Below are 16,248 nucleotides of genomic sequence, written 5' to 3'. Positions count from 1 at the left end.
GATACAAACACCACACTCCATGGACCTGATGCGGAGTACTCTGCTTCCAGCCCTTCCCATAGCCGTATTAGATATGATTAAAATACTGGATACAACCCTCGAGCGTTGCACGCCCTCTGCTGTGTTTCCCTCGAGAACGCTTATTGTTGTACAACTCTTCGAATCCCACAATCTCGATTCAACCTCACCAAAGATTCATCATGCCTCAGTGGATTCTAGGAGATCGTTTCGAAACCACTTACCCTCATAAGGGATCTATTAAGGCCCTGTGGGAGACGAAGTGGAAGTTTGTCGTACGTCTTTGGAGTCGACTTTTGGTCGAAAGATAGTGCTAATCTTAATTTACTATAGGCTTCAAAGTCTATCTATCCATTTCACGATGGCGCATTTGAGGATTTCGAGCCGATCTTTGAGAAGCTGATTGCCGTACGTCTCATACAAAATTCAACAACCTAACAAGAAATAGTCGCAGACTAAACTAAACCAGGAAAATATCAACGATGCCTTCTCCGACGCCTACACAAACGCTTTCCTCCCCGTCGCCTCCAAGCTCGAGGCCCAAGCAGTTGAAGCGCTCAACAATGGCCATCCAGACAAAGCATCCGATCTCTACCGTCGCGCCTCTGTCGTCCTCCGAATCTCGCGCTTCCCATACGTGAGCCCCAGCAGCCGCCCCGAGTCTTCAATCAAGCGAGTCGCCTTCGACCGCCAGAAGGACGTATACCTGAAAGCCGCATCGCTGTGGAACCCGATCATCAAGGAAGAAATCATCCCACACAAGCACGCTACCGGCAAAGATGGAAATCGGATCCCAATCTACGTCCGTCTCCCGAATGAAGCGAGCGAGGGCCCGGTCCCCGTCATCCTGATCATGACTGGACTGGACGGCTACAGACCCGACAACAGCCAGCGCACGCACGAGATCATCAACCGCGGCTGGGCAACTGTTATTGTCGAAATTCCCGGCACAGCCGATTGTCCCGCCGATCCTGCTGACCCTGAGTCTCCGGATCGTTTGTGGTCCAGTGTTTTGGACTACATGGCTTCGCGGTCTGAGTTTGATATGTCTCGTGTCGCGGTCTGGGGACTCAGTGCCGGTGGCTTCTATGCTATTCGTGCTGCTTGTACACACCGTGACCGCCTCATTGGATCTATGGCTCATGGACCTGGTAGCCACCATTTCTTGGACCCGGATTGGTTGCGTAAGGTCAATGACCATGAATATCCGTTTACGTGAGTTTCCTTCCTTCTGTTTCCCCTCAATTAGACCTAACCGTTATGATAGTATCACAGATAGCTGGGCTGAGAAGTACGGCTACGAGAGCACGGAGGATTTTGTGAAAAATGCGCAGAAGAAGTTCTCACTTGTTGAGACTGGCGTTGTGGACCAGCCTAATTGCCGACTGCTATTGTTGAACGTGCGTTTACCCTGAGTTGATACTTTGACCATTCAAATCGGCATACTGACTTACATCCAGGGTGTTGATGACGGAGTTGTCCCAATTGAAGACTGCCTTGTTCTTTTCAATCACGGTGGTCCCAAGGAAGGTCGTTTCTTCGATGGTATGGTTCATATGGGATACCCGAACAGCCTGCCTGTTTCTTACAAGTGGCTTGAGGATCTTCTGTCACCCAACAAGATGGAGGTAAAGAACTAGGTGGACATTGCCTGAGATTTACATCCTGTTTAAACCTTTGATCTTCAGTTGTCCGTTAGTAAAATTGATCACTTCCATTCGCTTTGCTATTAGAAAGCGTATCATTTGGTAAACACGTAGCTACGGTTCAAGATGATTGGGGATGATCTTCGGGTCATTAATCACGAGATTGCGCTACTTCAGCTTCATAAATTCAATGTCTTATTCGGATATGGATGCCCTCATAAGGAAATGCTCACCGTCCGGATAGCTGCAGCGGTTCATTATTCCACGTCACCCACCCCCGATTATCGTAATTTCAATCTACCTGATGGCACTGAGCATTGTATGGGTATTCTGGGCCATGCGTAAACACATAGCCGATTGCCATGTGTTGTCCCAATTGAAAAATTTCCCGGTGCAAACCTTGGAATGCATCTAAGCCCATACAATCTTGAGCCCTAGGGTATAAAAGTGCCGACTTCTCTTCTCTACACTCTAGAATACTTACATAACCTAAGACATAGGTAGGCTCGGGTGTATACTAGTAGCATCGATTTAAACAGACATTTTACTGATACTGCATGGTGATATCATCAAAGGCCAAAAGTCTTCATCTCATATCAGATATCAGGATGCTTGCCTATGAACTTCTAGCTATGACCATCTTCTTCGGGGCAACCTTAGGCCAACCAACAAATGCGACGCGAAAATGGGCCCAATTCTACGACGACGATTCCTGCGCTGGTTCTCCCGGGCTTTCAGTCAGCCTTAGTAACCCGAGATGTCTGAACGAGGCAGGAAGAGGCTCCTTTAAACTTCACGGATACGATTTCGGGCAATACTTTTTAATATCTAGCCCCGGCAATGATTGCCCATGTCAATCCTACTGCACTCGTCTTACGGGCCGCGACAATGGGTGCTTTAAGTTACAGGGTAACATGCTTGGTTCATCTTATCGTTTTGTTCGCAGGGAGAACAAACGTTGTCCTCAGAATCAATGCTGAAGTATTGTGGAGTTCAAGGTATTCAAAGGTTGATATGGCTTTGATCTATTTGAAATGACAAGGAGTTTAGTAATAGTCCATCTGTCGGCTACTAACGTGTTTCATGGGTAATCCGGCCACCCAAAACACCATATTAAAAGCGATAAATTACAATTCGATAGCTCAACAACCATAGTAATTCAAAGCTAAATATTGAAGTTCTATAACCTCTATCATACCCTTGTCACAAAAACCGAAGGAAAAAATAGTCTGGATATATATATCTCGCGAAATATCTCCTTTTTGACAAAATACACAAATTACAGTGTATTTAATGGTAATCTGATAAATAAATCAATAATATTAATTAAAACTGAGATATATTGCTCTATACCTTGCAATAGAAATATCTGATAAAATATAGACCGAAAAAAGGTATGGCTGTTGAGATATCGAATTATAATTTATCGCTTTTAATATGGTGTTTTGGGTGGCCGGATTACCCATGAAACACGTTAGTACTGGAGGTACTTTTTTAACATTGGAAGAAACTCAATACTCGTACTATAGCAGGTTGTCTCCATTTTTGGTGCCCTTTGAATGGCAATGGTGTAGATTACACTTGAACGCCCGCAATGCATGAAAGATCCTTTCCAACACACATATCCAGCCCGAACCATTGATATACTGCAGAATATTAAACAAATCAATCAATCGTCATCCACCCTAGCACGTTTGGAGCCACGGTCATCAGGCTCTGCTTCTTGGATACCGTAGCGCTTCTGACCAGCTGTGACATCAGCAATCATGCTGTCAATGCCGAATGGATCCGCAGTATCCTTCTCGAACTGTACAGGGCCTTGACGCTCTTCGGCATCAGCAGCACCACGGAAACCTTCCTTAGCACGTCCAAGAACCTCGAAGCGGTTGGTCTTTTGGATCTTGCTCATCTCGCCTTCGCCTGCCTCCTCATCGTCGGCGTCTGCCTGGGCCCGAGGACGGTAGATGCTGTTGATGGCGTCCTGCGCGGCAAACAGCGGCTTGTCGTAAGGGTTATCTTCGTTGAATCCAGCATGCATACCGCTGGTTTGGTTGAACAACCGCGAATCCCACATAGACTCGGAACTTTGGGTCGGCTTGGCCAATCCAAGAGCGACCTTCTCAGAAATATCACGGTTCTGCTCGCGGGCCATAGTCTGTATGCGACGCTCTGTTCCCATCCGAGACTGACGGAGTTGTCGCTCGTTCTCCTGGCGACGCTCGCGGCGCTGCTGCTCACGATCACGGGCAGCTTGCTCGTCTTGGTCGGGGGTGGCGGATCTTGACGAGTAAGGGGATGCGCTTCGACTGGCACTGCGCGAGCGCGATCGCGATCGGGCATCGGAATCGCGACGGCTGGGACCAGCACGCTCCTGGCGCGCCTTTTGAGCCAATTGTCGAAGATGCTCTTCCTTCTGGGCCTTCTCCTTCTCGGCAAGCTTCTGCTGCATCTGGGCACGAAGCTGCACTTCCTCTCGGGCGTGGCGATCGGCGGTGAACAAGGACTCTGCAAGCTGAGCGAACTTGTCGTTGATAGTCACATCCTGTAATCCACGGCCATCGGCAGCCAGACGCTTGTCCAAGGGAACGGTATAACCCTTCGGGTTCTTCCAGTTCGACACGGGCGGGGGGATCTTCCACGCTTCTTGATCCTCGGCGGTAAGTTTTCTCGGCGGCGAGTGCATGACGGGGGGTGGAGGAGATGGCGGGCCACGGGGGATCTTCTTATGCTTGAACTTAGGCGGTTCCATCGGATCCTGCTGTCGGTCCACAATCTTCATGATACGGTCGTTCTTCTTGTCGTTATCTCCCATCTGGTTCGCAGGCGTATATCGCACAAACGTGGGCTCGTTCCGGCGTCCGCCCTTCACGTTCTTCGGTTTCTGGGCTTGAACGGCTCCATCGACAAGACTGGCCAGGGCATTCTTGGTTTTCTCCATCTGCGCTGCAACTTCCTCCTCCGATGGGCGGTCTAACGAGATCTCTCCCATATCCACTCGCTGTCGCAGTGGGATCAAATCCTTGAATGACGCATGGACAACCCGGTTGTCGGCATGTCCCCGGCGCGCAATGGCATCGTACTTTACCTTGCCCTCGGCATCGACCTGGACCGCGAGCGCATTCGAGGTCGAAGAGGTTCCCTTTCGACCCATGTCGAGAGGGTATTGGGCGACTAGAATTTCAGGGAACGCGCCGCCGTCGCCAAAATCTTCGGGAGCTCGAGGTCGCCATCCTGCGCGGTTTCCGTAAGGCGGGGGTCCAACTCTCTGCGTTAGTAAAGTCTCATTAGTTATCAATCCAAATAAAGAGGGCCAAACAGATAGAGCTCACCCGCAAGACGACTTGGGTTTCGTCGAGCTGGTCGGCGCCCACTACACGCGGGCCACGGGGCTGCGCATGTTGTGGCACCTCCTCTTCCTCGCCGGTATATTTGGGCTTGGGGAGGGATTTGAATAGTCCCGATGCGAGAGAAGCCATGATGAGACCTAGAACAGGACAGGAGCTGCCAAGTCAAGGTGGTTGGTTGAGGGGAGAATCTGGAGAGATGCGCTTGGCTTTTGCAAAATAGCGCGGGTGGCGGATTTCGGTCGCCGTATGCCAAGCCTTTTGTCGATCTTGACTTTTGGTAGTAACTAAACTACCGTAGTTAGTTAGTTACTAATTGAAACTACTATGTTCAGAGGGATTATAATATAGAAGATAATTTAATGGTTCAAGAATCATGTTTATTGAAGAAGATTGATTTCATCCAGTGCAGCTCGTAGACATCTTTAAGATACAATCATGCAGTAATATTACACAGAGCAACGAACCCAAAGATGTTGGGATGAAATCGATGCCCGATAAGGTAGGTGTATGTTACCTTACACTCAGTTGGATATAAGGTGTGTACGTACAGGACAGGCAGTTCCCTCTTTGTCGCCAAGTTCGACAAAATGCTCCTGTCCCTGGAATTTGTACCAAATCTTCAAGCGTTTCGGCAGTAGCGGTGCTGGATCATAGAATCCTAGAGTTTGGAACTGCCAATCAACATGTCAGCAACCTCATAAAACTTCACCTTGTATGCTAGGAATTTGCCTTACCTTCACCCGTTCCTTCGGAATCACCAACTGACCCCCGTATACCAGTGCCGCCACGGGGATGGTTGCGTCCATAACTCGAGGTTCCGTGAATCCACTCTTGGGTTTCTTGCTTTGCGAAGGGTAGTAACCATATTCTGCCTTTGTAACAACCAAGCCGCCGTGATATTCCTCCCGTGCTTGTCGTCGCTGTACTTGGTCCAGCATCAGCTCGATAGCTTGCTCGCTTTCGGCGCGTTTCTTAGGAATGAGCTTATTCAGCTCCTTATGGCGACGGGCAACTGCCTGTCGACGCTTCTTTCGTTCGCGTGGGCGAACATATCCAAATTCAATAGCACAGTATGTCACCCAGGGGATGGCCGTGGCCAATACTGCAGCATCGTGATGACGGTGAGGCATCAGAATAACCGGAAGATTGATGCGCTGGCCAAGACGTTTCCAGTGAACGGTCATTGCGATATTGTTCGCCGAAATACCCATACCCAGCCCAACTCTGGTATTTTCTCCAAATAGCCGGGTACCCTTCACGGTCCACTGAATAGAGCCGTCGAGTCCGATGATACTCGAAACTTGAACCTTGACCGCGCGTGCTTCATCCATCTTTGCCATTGGTAGGTAGCCTTCAGAGTTCCACTCAGTCCTCACGGGATCATCCATTGGCTTTCCCGAGAATAAATTCCTTGAATAGGTAAGAGCGATGCCACCTCCGCCTGGAGAAAGCGTGAGGGATGTGTTCCATGCTTCTGCAGAGCGATCAATATCCGCATTTTCCAGATTTTGCGTTTCGTCGTCATAGTCACCCTCCTCATCACCTCCAGTTTGCGCAGGCTTAGGCTTTGCTACTGACATCAGAGCTATTTGAAGTTGACTAGGGTTTTCCATCGAAGCATAAAAGGCTTCGGCGCTCATTCCAAGTGAAGGGAAAGTTTCAGTGAGGAAACCGGGCCATTGTAAAAGTCCGCTGTTCCAGGTGAGCACTGCAACCTTTCTTTCGGCTATTTGCTTTGTCGCCTGTATCTGGAAAGCCGGCGGACTTTCAGCAAGGGATCGTTGGATGGTACTAGTGGCAGCCACATTGAACGGCTTCACGCCTGAGATTGGTTGGTAGGCCCGAGTAACGGTAGTCGTAAGGGCTGGGGTTGGAAGTAGAAGCGCACCGAGCGAGACGCTTGAATCCTTTAAGAACGAGAAAGGGAATCGATTCCAGACACCGCGGGTGCCGAGAAGGCCCTTGAAGTTGGGCGTCACTGTGGCACCAAGCTCAAGTGCGTTTCCCACTAAGATCGGAGCAATAGGTACCTCAAGATCCTCCTCCTCCGTGCCGTCGTCATAAGAAATGGTCAATCGCTGCTTGCGTTCTTTTATATTGCCCCGGACACCAGCATTTATCGTGAGCTGTACGAGATCATCATCATCGTCTTCTGAATCTGGCTCTTCTGTAGAGGCGTCCTTATCTTCAGAGTCGTTGTTCGTTGCCTTGAAGAAGTCTGGAAGTGGTAATGGTGTATTGAAACTGTAATTCACCCCAAACGTGGAGAGTTTCGGCGAGGGTATATGGAAGGTTACATCGTCGTCATCGTCTACCGTGATTGTTTCCGATGCATCGATTCCAATGGTTAGTGTGCCCTAAGATATCCAATGTCGCGAATGGTCAGCAATAGTCTACATGAGAAGGAGAATGAAGGAAGAAACTCCACGCTCAGCACATACATGGCTTTCCACGAGGCTCTCCACAGCCTTCCGCTCCCGCTTCTTCATGGTTTTCAAAAACCACCGCCGAAATTGGTCCGAAGACATAGTCTTAACGCCAACATCTTGATTCGCAGCTTCGCCGTGAAGACCCATAGCACCGAAATGTCCCCACTCCCGTTTTACTCCCTCTGCACCCATCATGTCATAGACCGTGCGCTTTTGCGAGTCGATAAGCACATCATAGGCCTCTTGGATTTGGTTGAAGTGCCGCCGGGCTGCCTCGCGAAGGTGCGGAGGTTGTTTATCCGGATGGAAACTGAGAGTCAAGCTACGGTAGGCGGAACGGATCTCGGCGTCGGTCGGGGGAGGATGAGAGGAAAGGCCCAGAAGAGTATAGTAGTCGACCGTGTTTGGGTAGTCTGCATCTGCGACCATGCTGTAGTCTCCGTCAAGTCCGTCATCGTCGCGGTCAGAGCCCGAGTCGTGGTCGGCCACGGTGGCGGTCCGGTCGAAGGTAGAGGCCATTTCGAGCTCGCTGGACACTGGATGAAAATCACTAGGTGTAAGGGAGGGCCATGATCTCTAGGGTTTGTCGAGGGAGTGTGGTGCAACAAAGGATGTTGGAGGTTGAGATTCGGAGAAACTTTCCGCGCTCCGTCGGCCCCGCAAAGGGATGGGATGACACGGTACGGCTAGTACCTTTTTATACTAACACCTAATTTGCAAATACTAACTACTATAGTGCAGGCCATATTAATAATTTGATATAATATTTAGTGGACATAAAGAGGAATAAGCCTCAGTAATATAGTAGTACTAGTATTACTAGGATGTTATCTCTACTGATACCGAAAGCAAAATACACTGGCTCCCGGGGTCAGTACCAACCCTAGTACAGCTGTGGGGATCAGCCTGTGGCATACGTGCATAGTCAACTAGGACAAGTAAACAGGGTGGTGTTAGCATGCAAACCTAGGAATGGTCTAGTATGGACGCCATTACTTACCTCATAATACTAGTACGTATTGAACTAGTCGTCCCCTGGGCAGGTTATAAAATTCAAGTTTACAGTATGATTCGTGCCTCGGCAATATGATCTGCATTGACTGTACGAAATCCCTGTATCCCGGTCAGGCCAATTTGCTTTTTTTCATCTTATTTTCCTCCTCACTGGAAAGGTCTATGAGCACCAGGGCACTGAATAACTAAATAATAAATACCTAGAACATGTCTATACACTATTTATACAAAGTATGTGGTCCATCATAACATTTGCCAAGACTCCGGGGAAGGGTGGCCATAACATTTCCAAGGTTGAACTTGAAGGGTGCCTGCAGAGCCTCAGCCTCGTCAGCTTCAGTCACGGTCCTCTAGGCTGCCCCCCCCCCCCTCCCCCCCTACTTACTTGTCCCTCACACTAACTTGAAAGACACCAACTTGAACCCCCACGAGATGCCACCCAAATTTGAAGCCGAAGAGGACGAGGATGCCACATTTGACTGGCTACATCAACCACCTCCAGTCCATCAGATCAATCTCTCACTACCCCCAGCCGAGCGTTATGTAGAACTGGCACAACTCTACCGAGATCCAATGCGATCGCTACGAGGCACATTTGACGAGTTGGTCACGTCCCTATCCCCCAAGATCCCACTGGGATTGGTTCACCGATTGGCTCGTACCTTCTTACGCAGACTCTCCACGAGCGAAGAGACCGAGGAACTGCGGGGAATCAGTCGTGCCACGGATATTGACCTTTACCTCCTAATATGCTTCAATACAGTCCTGGATCTGCTCATGGGGTGCACGAGTGGAGGACTGCGCACAAAGCATGGATCCGAGACCAGGATGCTTCATTTCCGGACCCTGGATTGGGGCATGGAGAAACTTCGCCCTCTAATAGTCCAGCTGGATTTCATCCGTGACGACCACCCCGGGAAAGTACTCGCGACAACTGTAGGCTATGTCGGCTTTGTTGGTGTTCTCACCGGGGTGAGGAAAGACCTGAGCATGTCGCTCAATTTCCGCCCAGTTCATGATACGACGAAAAATTTCCCTTTCTACCTCAACCATCTTCTCGTTCTTCTTGGTCGACGCCCGTCTATCTCTTCGCTTCTGCGACAATGTCTCATCCCGTCTTCGCCAAATTCAAAACGCCTAGGATGGGGCGGGAAATTGCCGACTTTGTATAATATCATGGATGATATTCCCAGTCAACCCACTACCGCGGCCTATCTTATCTTCAGTGATGGGCAAAGGACGGTGACAATGGAAAAGGATGTCAGGACGGCAATCACCCGTTTCGATCCATACTTCATCATTGTCACGAACAATGACCAGGATTCAGCCACAATACCATCGCAGGACGCAGCAGAAAACATGGAAAGCGGCCAAAGTAGACTCGCCCTGGTCTCGGAGGAACCACTCTCTATGGAGGAGTTGATTGAAGACAGCAAAGAAAGGCGTGCGTGTATGCAGAAAAAATGGGATCATAAGATGAAGCAGAATAAGCGGGATAGAGTTCGGAGAGATCAAACAAGAGAGCTACTTGTTAATGAGAGTCCCAAGGATACGAATACATCTCATTCAGGAGTTCGCTCGTCCCTACGCCTCAGACAAAAGGCAGTGGAAAGGCAACAGCGAGTTGATTTGGAAATTAGCGAGCTACGTGGGGATACTGATCGTTCAGATAAGGCTATCACGCCCCAGGAAGCCCTTAGCTGGCTCACCACGTACCCAATTGTGAATGAGGACACTCATTATGCGACCTTAATGGATCCATCCGAAGGCAAATTGTTTTGGGTCAGTTTGTACAACTCAGGTCAGATCAGAGCATGAGGAAATCAGTGCCCAGGTGGACTTATGAGTTCTCTGCCTCATCAAAATACATGTATTGATGCATTTCGGTCCTTTACTATTTCAACAGTATGAAGATTCATTCCATAGTGTAAATCGGACAGGAGTGCGAAGTTTCAGTTTTTCTCTGATGTAAATAGACAGCAAGCATTAAGCATTCAATGAATTCAGAAAGCCAACGAAGCTCAGTCATATACTATAGCTATAATACAGGGGCTAGGTCCTGTTAGGACTTAACCAAGTCGTGCGGATAGGATGAAATAGTAGAATATACAGTAATCACAAACGGACCGCCAATGTCGACATCAATACCATCACGTCGTGAGAACAAGGGAGCCAATCGAATTTTGTGTTCGGAGATTTTCCCAACATGCCTTTTCCGAGGTAGAAAAACGACAGCGCCTACCAGCTTGATAGAACGTAGAAATGAACTTGCAGATAGGATGCATATGTTTATATCATCCAAAAACGTAATAAAAAAAGGAATCAAGAAGGCTCCACCCATTTAAGCAGAAGTAGATAACAATGGTGAATCCAAAATTTCATTTCGGTTCTGCAATGGAATGAACTGAAAGAAAGCTATGGTCGTTTTCAGCGATCTCTCAGCCAGACAATGTTCTTCTCTGAGATGCTGTTTTCATCGACCCTCATTGCGCGCAAAAGGGCTTCTCGCGGCATGCTTCCATAGAATACATCGTCATCAGGGATACCTGAGGAGCTCGATGCGCCTTTGTGTACTTTTTTCTCGAGTGATGGGCCATCCAATGTAAAGCAAAGCTTATCTTGAGAGCTCGCTCGGTCCTTCAAGCAATCAGCCATCGAATTCAGTCGCTTCTGGATGATGTTTGCGAGATCCAGCGAGATGTCCCAGTTACGACCAAACATATGGACCATTTCGAGAGCACCATTGATGAATGAAACGCAATTGGGCAGATCAACCAACAATCCGGCTGCACTTAGAACATCCACGGCGGACAGAATCACATGGCCCAAGAAAGGATTCAGGAAGATTCCTCTGGGTGAAAACTCGGCAGAACTCTGCGAAGCCTCTAGTTCTTTGGCGTATTGGAGAGCAGCGACTGCAATCCTCAATGTCTCCACAGCGTGGTATCGAGCTCGATGGACGTACTCGGCCAGCACGTCTGATCGGAGACTTTGATATCGGACATTTCTGTAGAGCTTTGTCAAAGTGGCGTGATAAAACATATGCATCGAAACGAAGGCATCTGTCTTCTTCGTTTGACAGGCTCCCTCCAGGTTCGACGCTGAGAAGACGAGGTGTTCGGGTAGTCGTTTCGTCCAGTCGTCCGTTTGCCGGATGGCGGAAGTGTGGACCTCCTCGGCTAGCTGGGCGTACCTATCGGGTGGTGTGTGCGACAAACGGAAGATGTGGTGAGACACGTCGCCCCAGACGGACAAGATCTGAATCAAATAGGCCATTGTGCTTAATGAAGATCGATCATCCTCAACGGAGAGGGTGCCTTGGTTGAGGATGGATTGGAAATATGGCGCCGTCGCATATTGTTGCGCTTCATAGATCTCTTCTCTGCATGGTAGGCGGATCAGAACGGACTCCGAGGAGATAGAAGTCGAGGATGCCTCCAAGAAGAGGCTGGAGACTCGCTGTAAACGGTTTAGCATGTACGTTCCATAATTGCATCATTATTTCGAAGAAAGCTCACGTCTAAGATAAATGCCACCCAGAAGGTGCGTCGGCGGCATTCCATCAAGGCTTGTGGGTGTAATCCAAAGTCACAGGCATGATTCTGGTCCACGACGACTCCTCCAGATTCCATGTTATATCGCAGTCCAGAAACCGCGCGTGTAGCAGCACCAATTGAATCCCAAGACCCAAACAAGGATCCCGTGGCGTAGTACAACAGGCTCATGACGATATGGCTTTGCACGAGCTGCAGAGACAGCGTGTATTGGTTTTTCTGGATTGCAAAGCGAGCGATTCGGTAGTTTTGTCTTAGTGCTCCAATCTTGTCAGGTCGCTCTGAAAAGATTGATCCCAGGGCTAGGATCGCATAGAGTAACATCTTGTCCTCGTTGGATTTCGTGTGGCAGGATCTCAGCCAAAGAATGAAACGCGCATGGGGAAATATATGGTATAGGCTGTCGTTAATATTCGAGAAAAATGATTCAACATAATGAAGAGTCATCTCTGGGTCACTCTCATAGGGATCGATGTTATAGTAGCCGGCGAGTGGGTCGTCTGGGGTTATGTCCGGCAAATTCCCAATTATCTCCGCGTATTTCTGCCGACGATTGAATTCGAATTTCTTCGGTGACTGGGCTGCGGAATCACCTTCTGAATAATGACGCGGGATTCGATGTCCTCGGGCTCGGTAAACTCTCTCTGCATCCGTCTCGTGTGCGCCCTCGGTGCCAGGAGTAATTATAGCACCCTCGGAAATTGGAGAATGCCCACTTGTCCCTGGGAGAGAGGTAGCGCTCTCCGAGGCTCTTCCCATGTTGTAGATAGAAGGAGAGGCTTCTGAGTGTCCAGATGGACCGGGAGAGAAATCCTCTCCGTCAACTCCTCCGGACATCCCAGTCGACTGAGATCCCCTGAAAGAGCGGATTCCGCGCGGACTAAAACAAGGTCAGCATTAATTCTGTTTAATTATGTCTCTGCAATACTTACGCGCTCTCAAATCTGCATTCGCGGCCAGACTTTTGGCACTGATCACATTTCGGGAGATTCGGTTGACACTTGATCTTCTTCTCGCGACAGGTGAGGCATGCTTGGGCAAGACGCTTTCTTGGCTTGCCCGCCTTTGTTACACCCCAATTAGCATTCACTGGGATTCCATCGATGGTTTTCGGGACGTGCGATCCATCCGCATATACAAAGCAGAAGCCTTCACCATCGATATACTTTTCATCTACCACATGGGGCAAAGTGGAAGTTCCCTGTGATCGACCACTCTCGGGAGAAGAAAGCTCGCCGGCGGGAGTTGATTCATGCTGGAAAGTAGGAGCATGAAGAGGCAATTGTCGATTATGCATAGTTGCCGATAGAGGATCGCTGCGAGATGCGTGGTGAATCATGTCTCTCGGGCTTGCCATAGCTACCTGAGAGAGTGGCGGTAGACTCGGGGTATACGGCTGAGGTAGAGAGTCCGGGCGACCGGGTCTATCTTGTCCACCGAGTGGTGAAACAACGCTGGATTCATGTTGACGAAATGGATAGGCCTGATCGCGATGTTCAATATGCGTTGGAGGAGCACTGTACGGCTGGTGGTATGTAGGTGGTGAAGTTGGGCCGGAGACGGGTGTCAAGAGGGACCTAACCGATGGAAGTTGTTGTGAAGGGGCTTCTGTAGATGGCGGTGTTCTTCCTTGTTCATGTGATTCTGTTTGTTGGCGCTGTCGTAAGAATGGATCTGATCCAAATTGTAGGGTGGCTGGTCGTGGAGGTGGAAGCTGGTAAGGGTTGTTATCCCCGGGTTCTGACCGATTAGCTCCTCGCTCCATGGGTTGCTCCGAAGAGGCCGCATCTTTGCCGGGTAACATACGACCGAAGGGTCCAACATAATAGCCAGACATTGCCGAGTATTGAATCGAAAGTAGGGCGATGCTAGATTTCACGGTGGACAACCAAATACATGACAATCCCAACCAGTAACAACAGCGCTAGCCTGCTTCAAGTTGTACTTTGATGAAACTGATCCTTCCAGATAATGTAATGGAAGAAGAGCACTCAGATATTCCAGAATTTTGAAAGTGGAAAGTGGAAAACTGCTCTCGGTTGATAAACGGTTCCCGAAGGTCCGATGCTCGTACAGAGAGAGGAAGGGATAATGGCAATGATCTAGAACAATCGGAGATGATCAGTAAGAGGACTCAATATCATTAAACGTATGCAAACGAACAGGCAAATAAAATATCCCACCCACCACTTTTGCTTCTTGTCGTTCCAGGACGGTGATGGATGTCAATTAGATGCAGATGGGTATAATGTTTGAATTAGATGGGTAATGGAAGCAATGATCGCGAAGACGAAGAATTTATCTGCTTGTAGACTTCGTAAAGATCACCAAATATTCCAATGGCAATATGGTTGGCGTCCAGAAGGATTCGAAATTCCCGTGGCTAAACGGATTGAGTCCTCGGCACTTACAGCACGCGCTTTACGCCCCGTCGCAAGTACTATCCGGTGGAACTGAATCGGAAGGAAATTGAGACAGGTTCAAAAGACCAGCATGTCGCAAACGGCCCTGACAGTCAGAGTCTTGGGTGCATATTCAGCATACCAGGGTGGCTGCAGGATCCCAGTGAGTTGCATGCGCTTCGAGGAGACGGTTCCCCAGGAGGATGGAGACGAGGGTTAGACGGCCGAGTCGTAATCGATCGTCGACCTCCCAAGAACGACGCGGAAGTCAGTCCGAATGAGCGAGGATGAATGGACTATTCACAGACTGTCTTCAAAGGAAGACCGAGAAAGGAGTGTCAGGTCAGACTTCCAACGCTCGCGTGCTCTTAAGGACCGAAGAGTCGAAAAGAGCCAGGTGGACGACTCTAAACGTAGATCCACGATCCAAGATCACAACAGCCCCAAGACAATACTAGTCAGAGTGTGCGAACCGCGAGATAAAAGGTATGCCCAGCGACGATAATGGAGTCGGAACGATCGATCCAGCAAGCCGATGGTGGCACACGGCTTGACTATACAGGGAAAGTAGCCTGGTCGCAATCACTGATTGCCACTGGTTGGTTGCAAGGGATCCTGGGAAAATAGCTAAAAGTAGCGTCCCCACGATAAATGTAAATAAACTAAGAAAATCCCAAGAGCGGTTTGCCCCGCGAGTAGCCTTGAAGGGCGGTTCACTCCCTGGTGGATGCGAGCTGGATCCCCTCCCCCTGCACAAAAACACTGGGGCGATACCAGGATTCCTCGGTAGATGACGAGGAGGGGCCAGGGCCTCAAAAGGTTTGCACCAAAAAGAAAAAGAAAAGGATGAAGGAGAAGGGTTGAAAACTGAAATCCAAAAAGGAAGAAGAAGAAATCCAAAAAGGGAAAAGGACCGAACACGAAGCGAAACAAATCGAAAGGGGAGTGAGAAGAGACAGAGGAGGGGTTCAACCTCACAACTTCAGAAAAGGGCCAGAGTCTCAGTATGTATTCTTGAGTACTGTACTCCGTACATAGATACGGGGATGACGATGGATTACGCCCAAAATACTACTACTCGGGAATTCCATGAATTTAGTTTAACTACCATTCCGACTCTTGACAACCATACGATCGACGAGAGAGTGGGATCGATCTATACTCTTCTGGGTGCGCCCCGTCCGAGTAAATTCTCGAAGGCTCAACCCAAGACACATGGAAAATTCAGGATGAGACATGCCCCCCCTCTCCTCCCCCGCCCGTCTTCTGCGTTTGCTTATGGTGTCCTCTAGCCTATCCCTCTGACCTGCAGGCGGCTCCTAACAGCGCCACCAGCTCTCGTTAGGCCTAGCAGGGCCTATTGGCGGAGGCCATCGACTCTCCTCCATAGGGCCATCGAAAAATTGAGGTCACCTACGCCAGCGCTGTCCAGTGGAGCAACCGGTCCAATCCGATCATCGATTCGGCATTTCGGTCCTGCACAAGGGATCCTCCGATCATCCGTCCGGAGGCCCATTCATTACATACATCCCAGATGTATGAAAGTATGTTGGTGGTTCCTCCCGAGGTATCGTGTCCCCGGGCCGGCACTTGCAACGCAATGCCGTTAGAAATAACGCAGTGGAGTGCTGGCCCATCACGGAATTTTATTTAATTCCAAATTACCTTTTGTTGCGCCCAGAGGGGAAAAAAAATTAAGAAAAAGAAAAGAAAAATTAAGCCCACTTTCTCGAGTTACCTAGGCCCATTCTTTACTCGGCGTGGGTGGGACAAGAAGCCACCGGCGAAAGCCCCCCCGGTTCGTCCGGAGACCCATGTATGGCTCCAATTTTTACTGC

The 16,248-nt window shown here is 49.3% G+C and overlaps 4 protein-coding genes across 4 annotated transcripts; 2 read left to right on the top strand and 2 right to left on the bottom strand.

Annotated features, from left to right (window-relative positions):
* Positions 1-200: 200 nt before the first annotated feature.
* On the top strand, positions 201-1,658 carry ayg1 (heptaketide hydrolyase ayg1; the record flags this gene model as incomplete). Its single annotated transcript, XM_056636608.1, has 5 exons — positions 201-293; positions 352-426; positions 467-1,233; positions 1,286-1,418; positions 1,479-1,658. The coding sequence occupies 5 exons, from the start codon at positions 201-203 to the stop codon at positions 1,656-1,658; spliced, it is 1,248 nt and encodes a 415-aa protein (XP_056482638.1).
* A 1,675-nt stretch (positions 1,659-3,333) lies between these two features.
* On the bottom strand, positions 3,334-7,959 carry N7509_011970 (uncharacterized protein; the record flags this gene model as incomplete). The annotated part of the gene is made up of 6 exons (XM_056636607.1): positions 3,334-4,929; positions 4,994-5,148; positions 5,297-5,300; positions 5,560-5,682; positions 5,746-7,368; positions 7,453-7,959. 6 exons carry the CDS (start codon positions 7,957-7,959, stop codon positions 3,334-3,336), a joined length of 4,008 nt encoding a protein of 1,335 aa, XP_056482637.1.
* A 927-nt stretch (positions 7,960-8,886) lies between these two features.
* Positions 8,887-10,272, top strand: N7509_011969 (uncharacterized protein; the record flags this gene model as incomplete). The annotated part of the gene is made up of 1 exon (XM_056636606.1): positions 8,887-10,272. The coding sequence occupies one exon, from the start codon at positions 8,887-8,889 to the stop codon at positions 10,270-10,272; it is 1,386 nt and encodes a 461-aa protein (XP_056482636.1).
* A 609-nt stretch (positions 10,273-10,881) lies between these two features.
* Positions 10,882-13,845, bottom strand: N7509_011968 (Zn(II)2Cys6 transcription factor; the record flags this gene model as incomplete). Its single annotated transcript, XM_056636605.1, has 3 exons — positions 10,882-11,913; positions 11,973-12,888; positions 12,941-13,845. 3 exons carry the CDS (start codon positions 13,843-13,845, stop codon positions 10,882-10,884), a joined length of 2,853 nt encoding a protein of 950 aa, XP_056482635.1.
* Between the last annotated feature and the right edge of the window lie 2,403 nt (positions 13,846-16,248).

Source organism: Penicillium cosmopolitanum, assembly GCF_028827165.1.
Source record: "Penicillium cosmopolitanum strain IBT 29677 chromosome Unknown utg000011l:1.0-3548175.0:1.0-3550911.0, whole genome shotgun sequence".
Taxonomy (NCBI): Eukaryota; Fungi; Ascomycota; class Eurotiomycetes; order Eurotiales; family Aspergillaceae; genus Penicillium; species Penicillium cosmopolitanum.
This window is presented reverse-complemented; position numbering and strand designations above follow the sequence as displayed.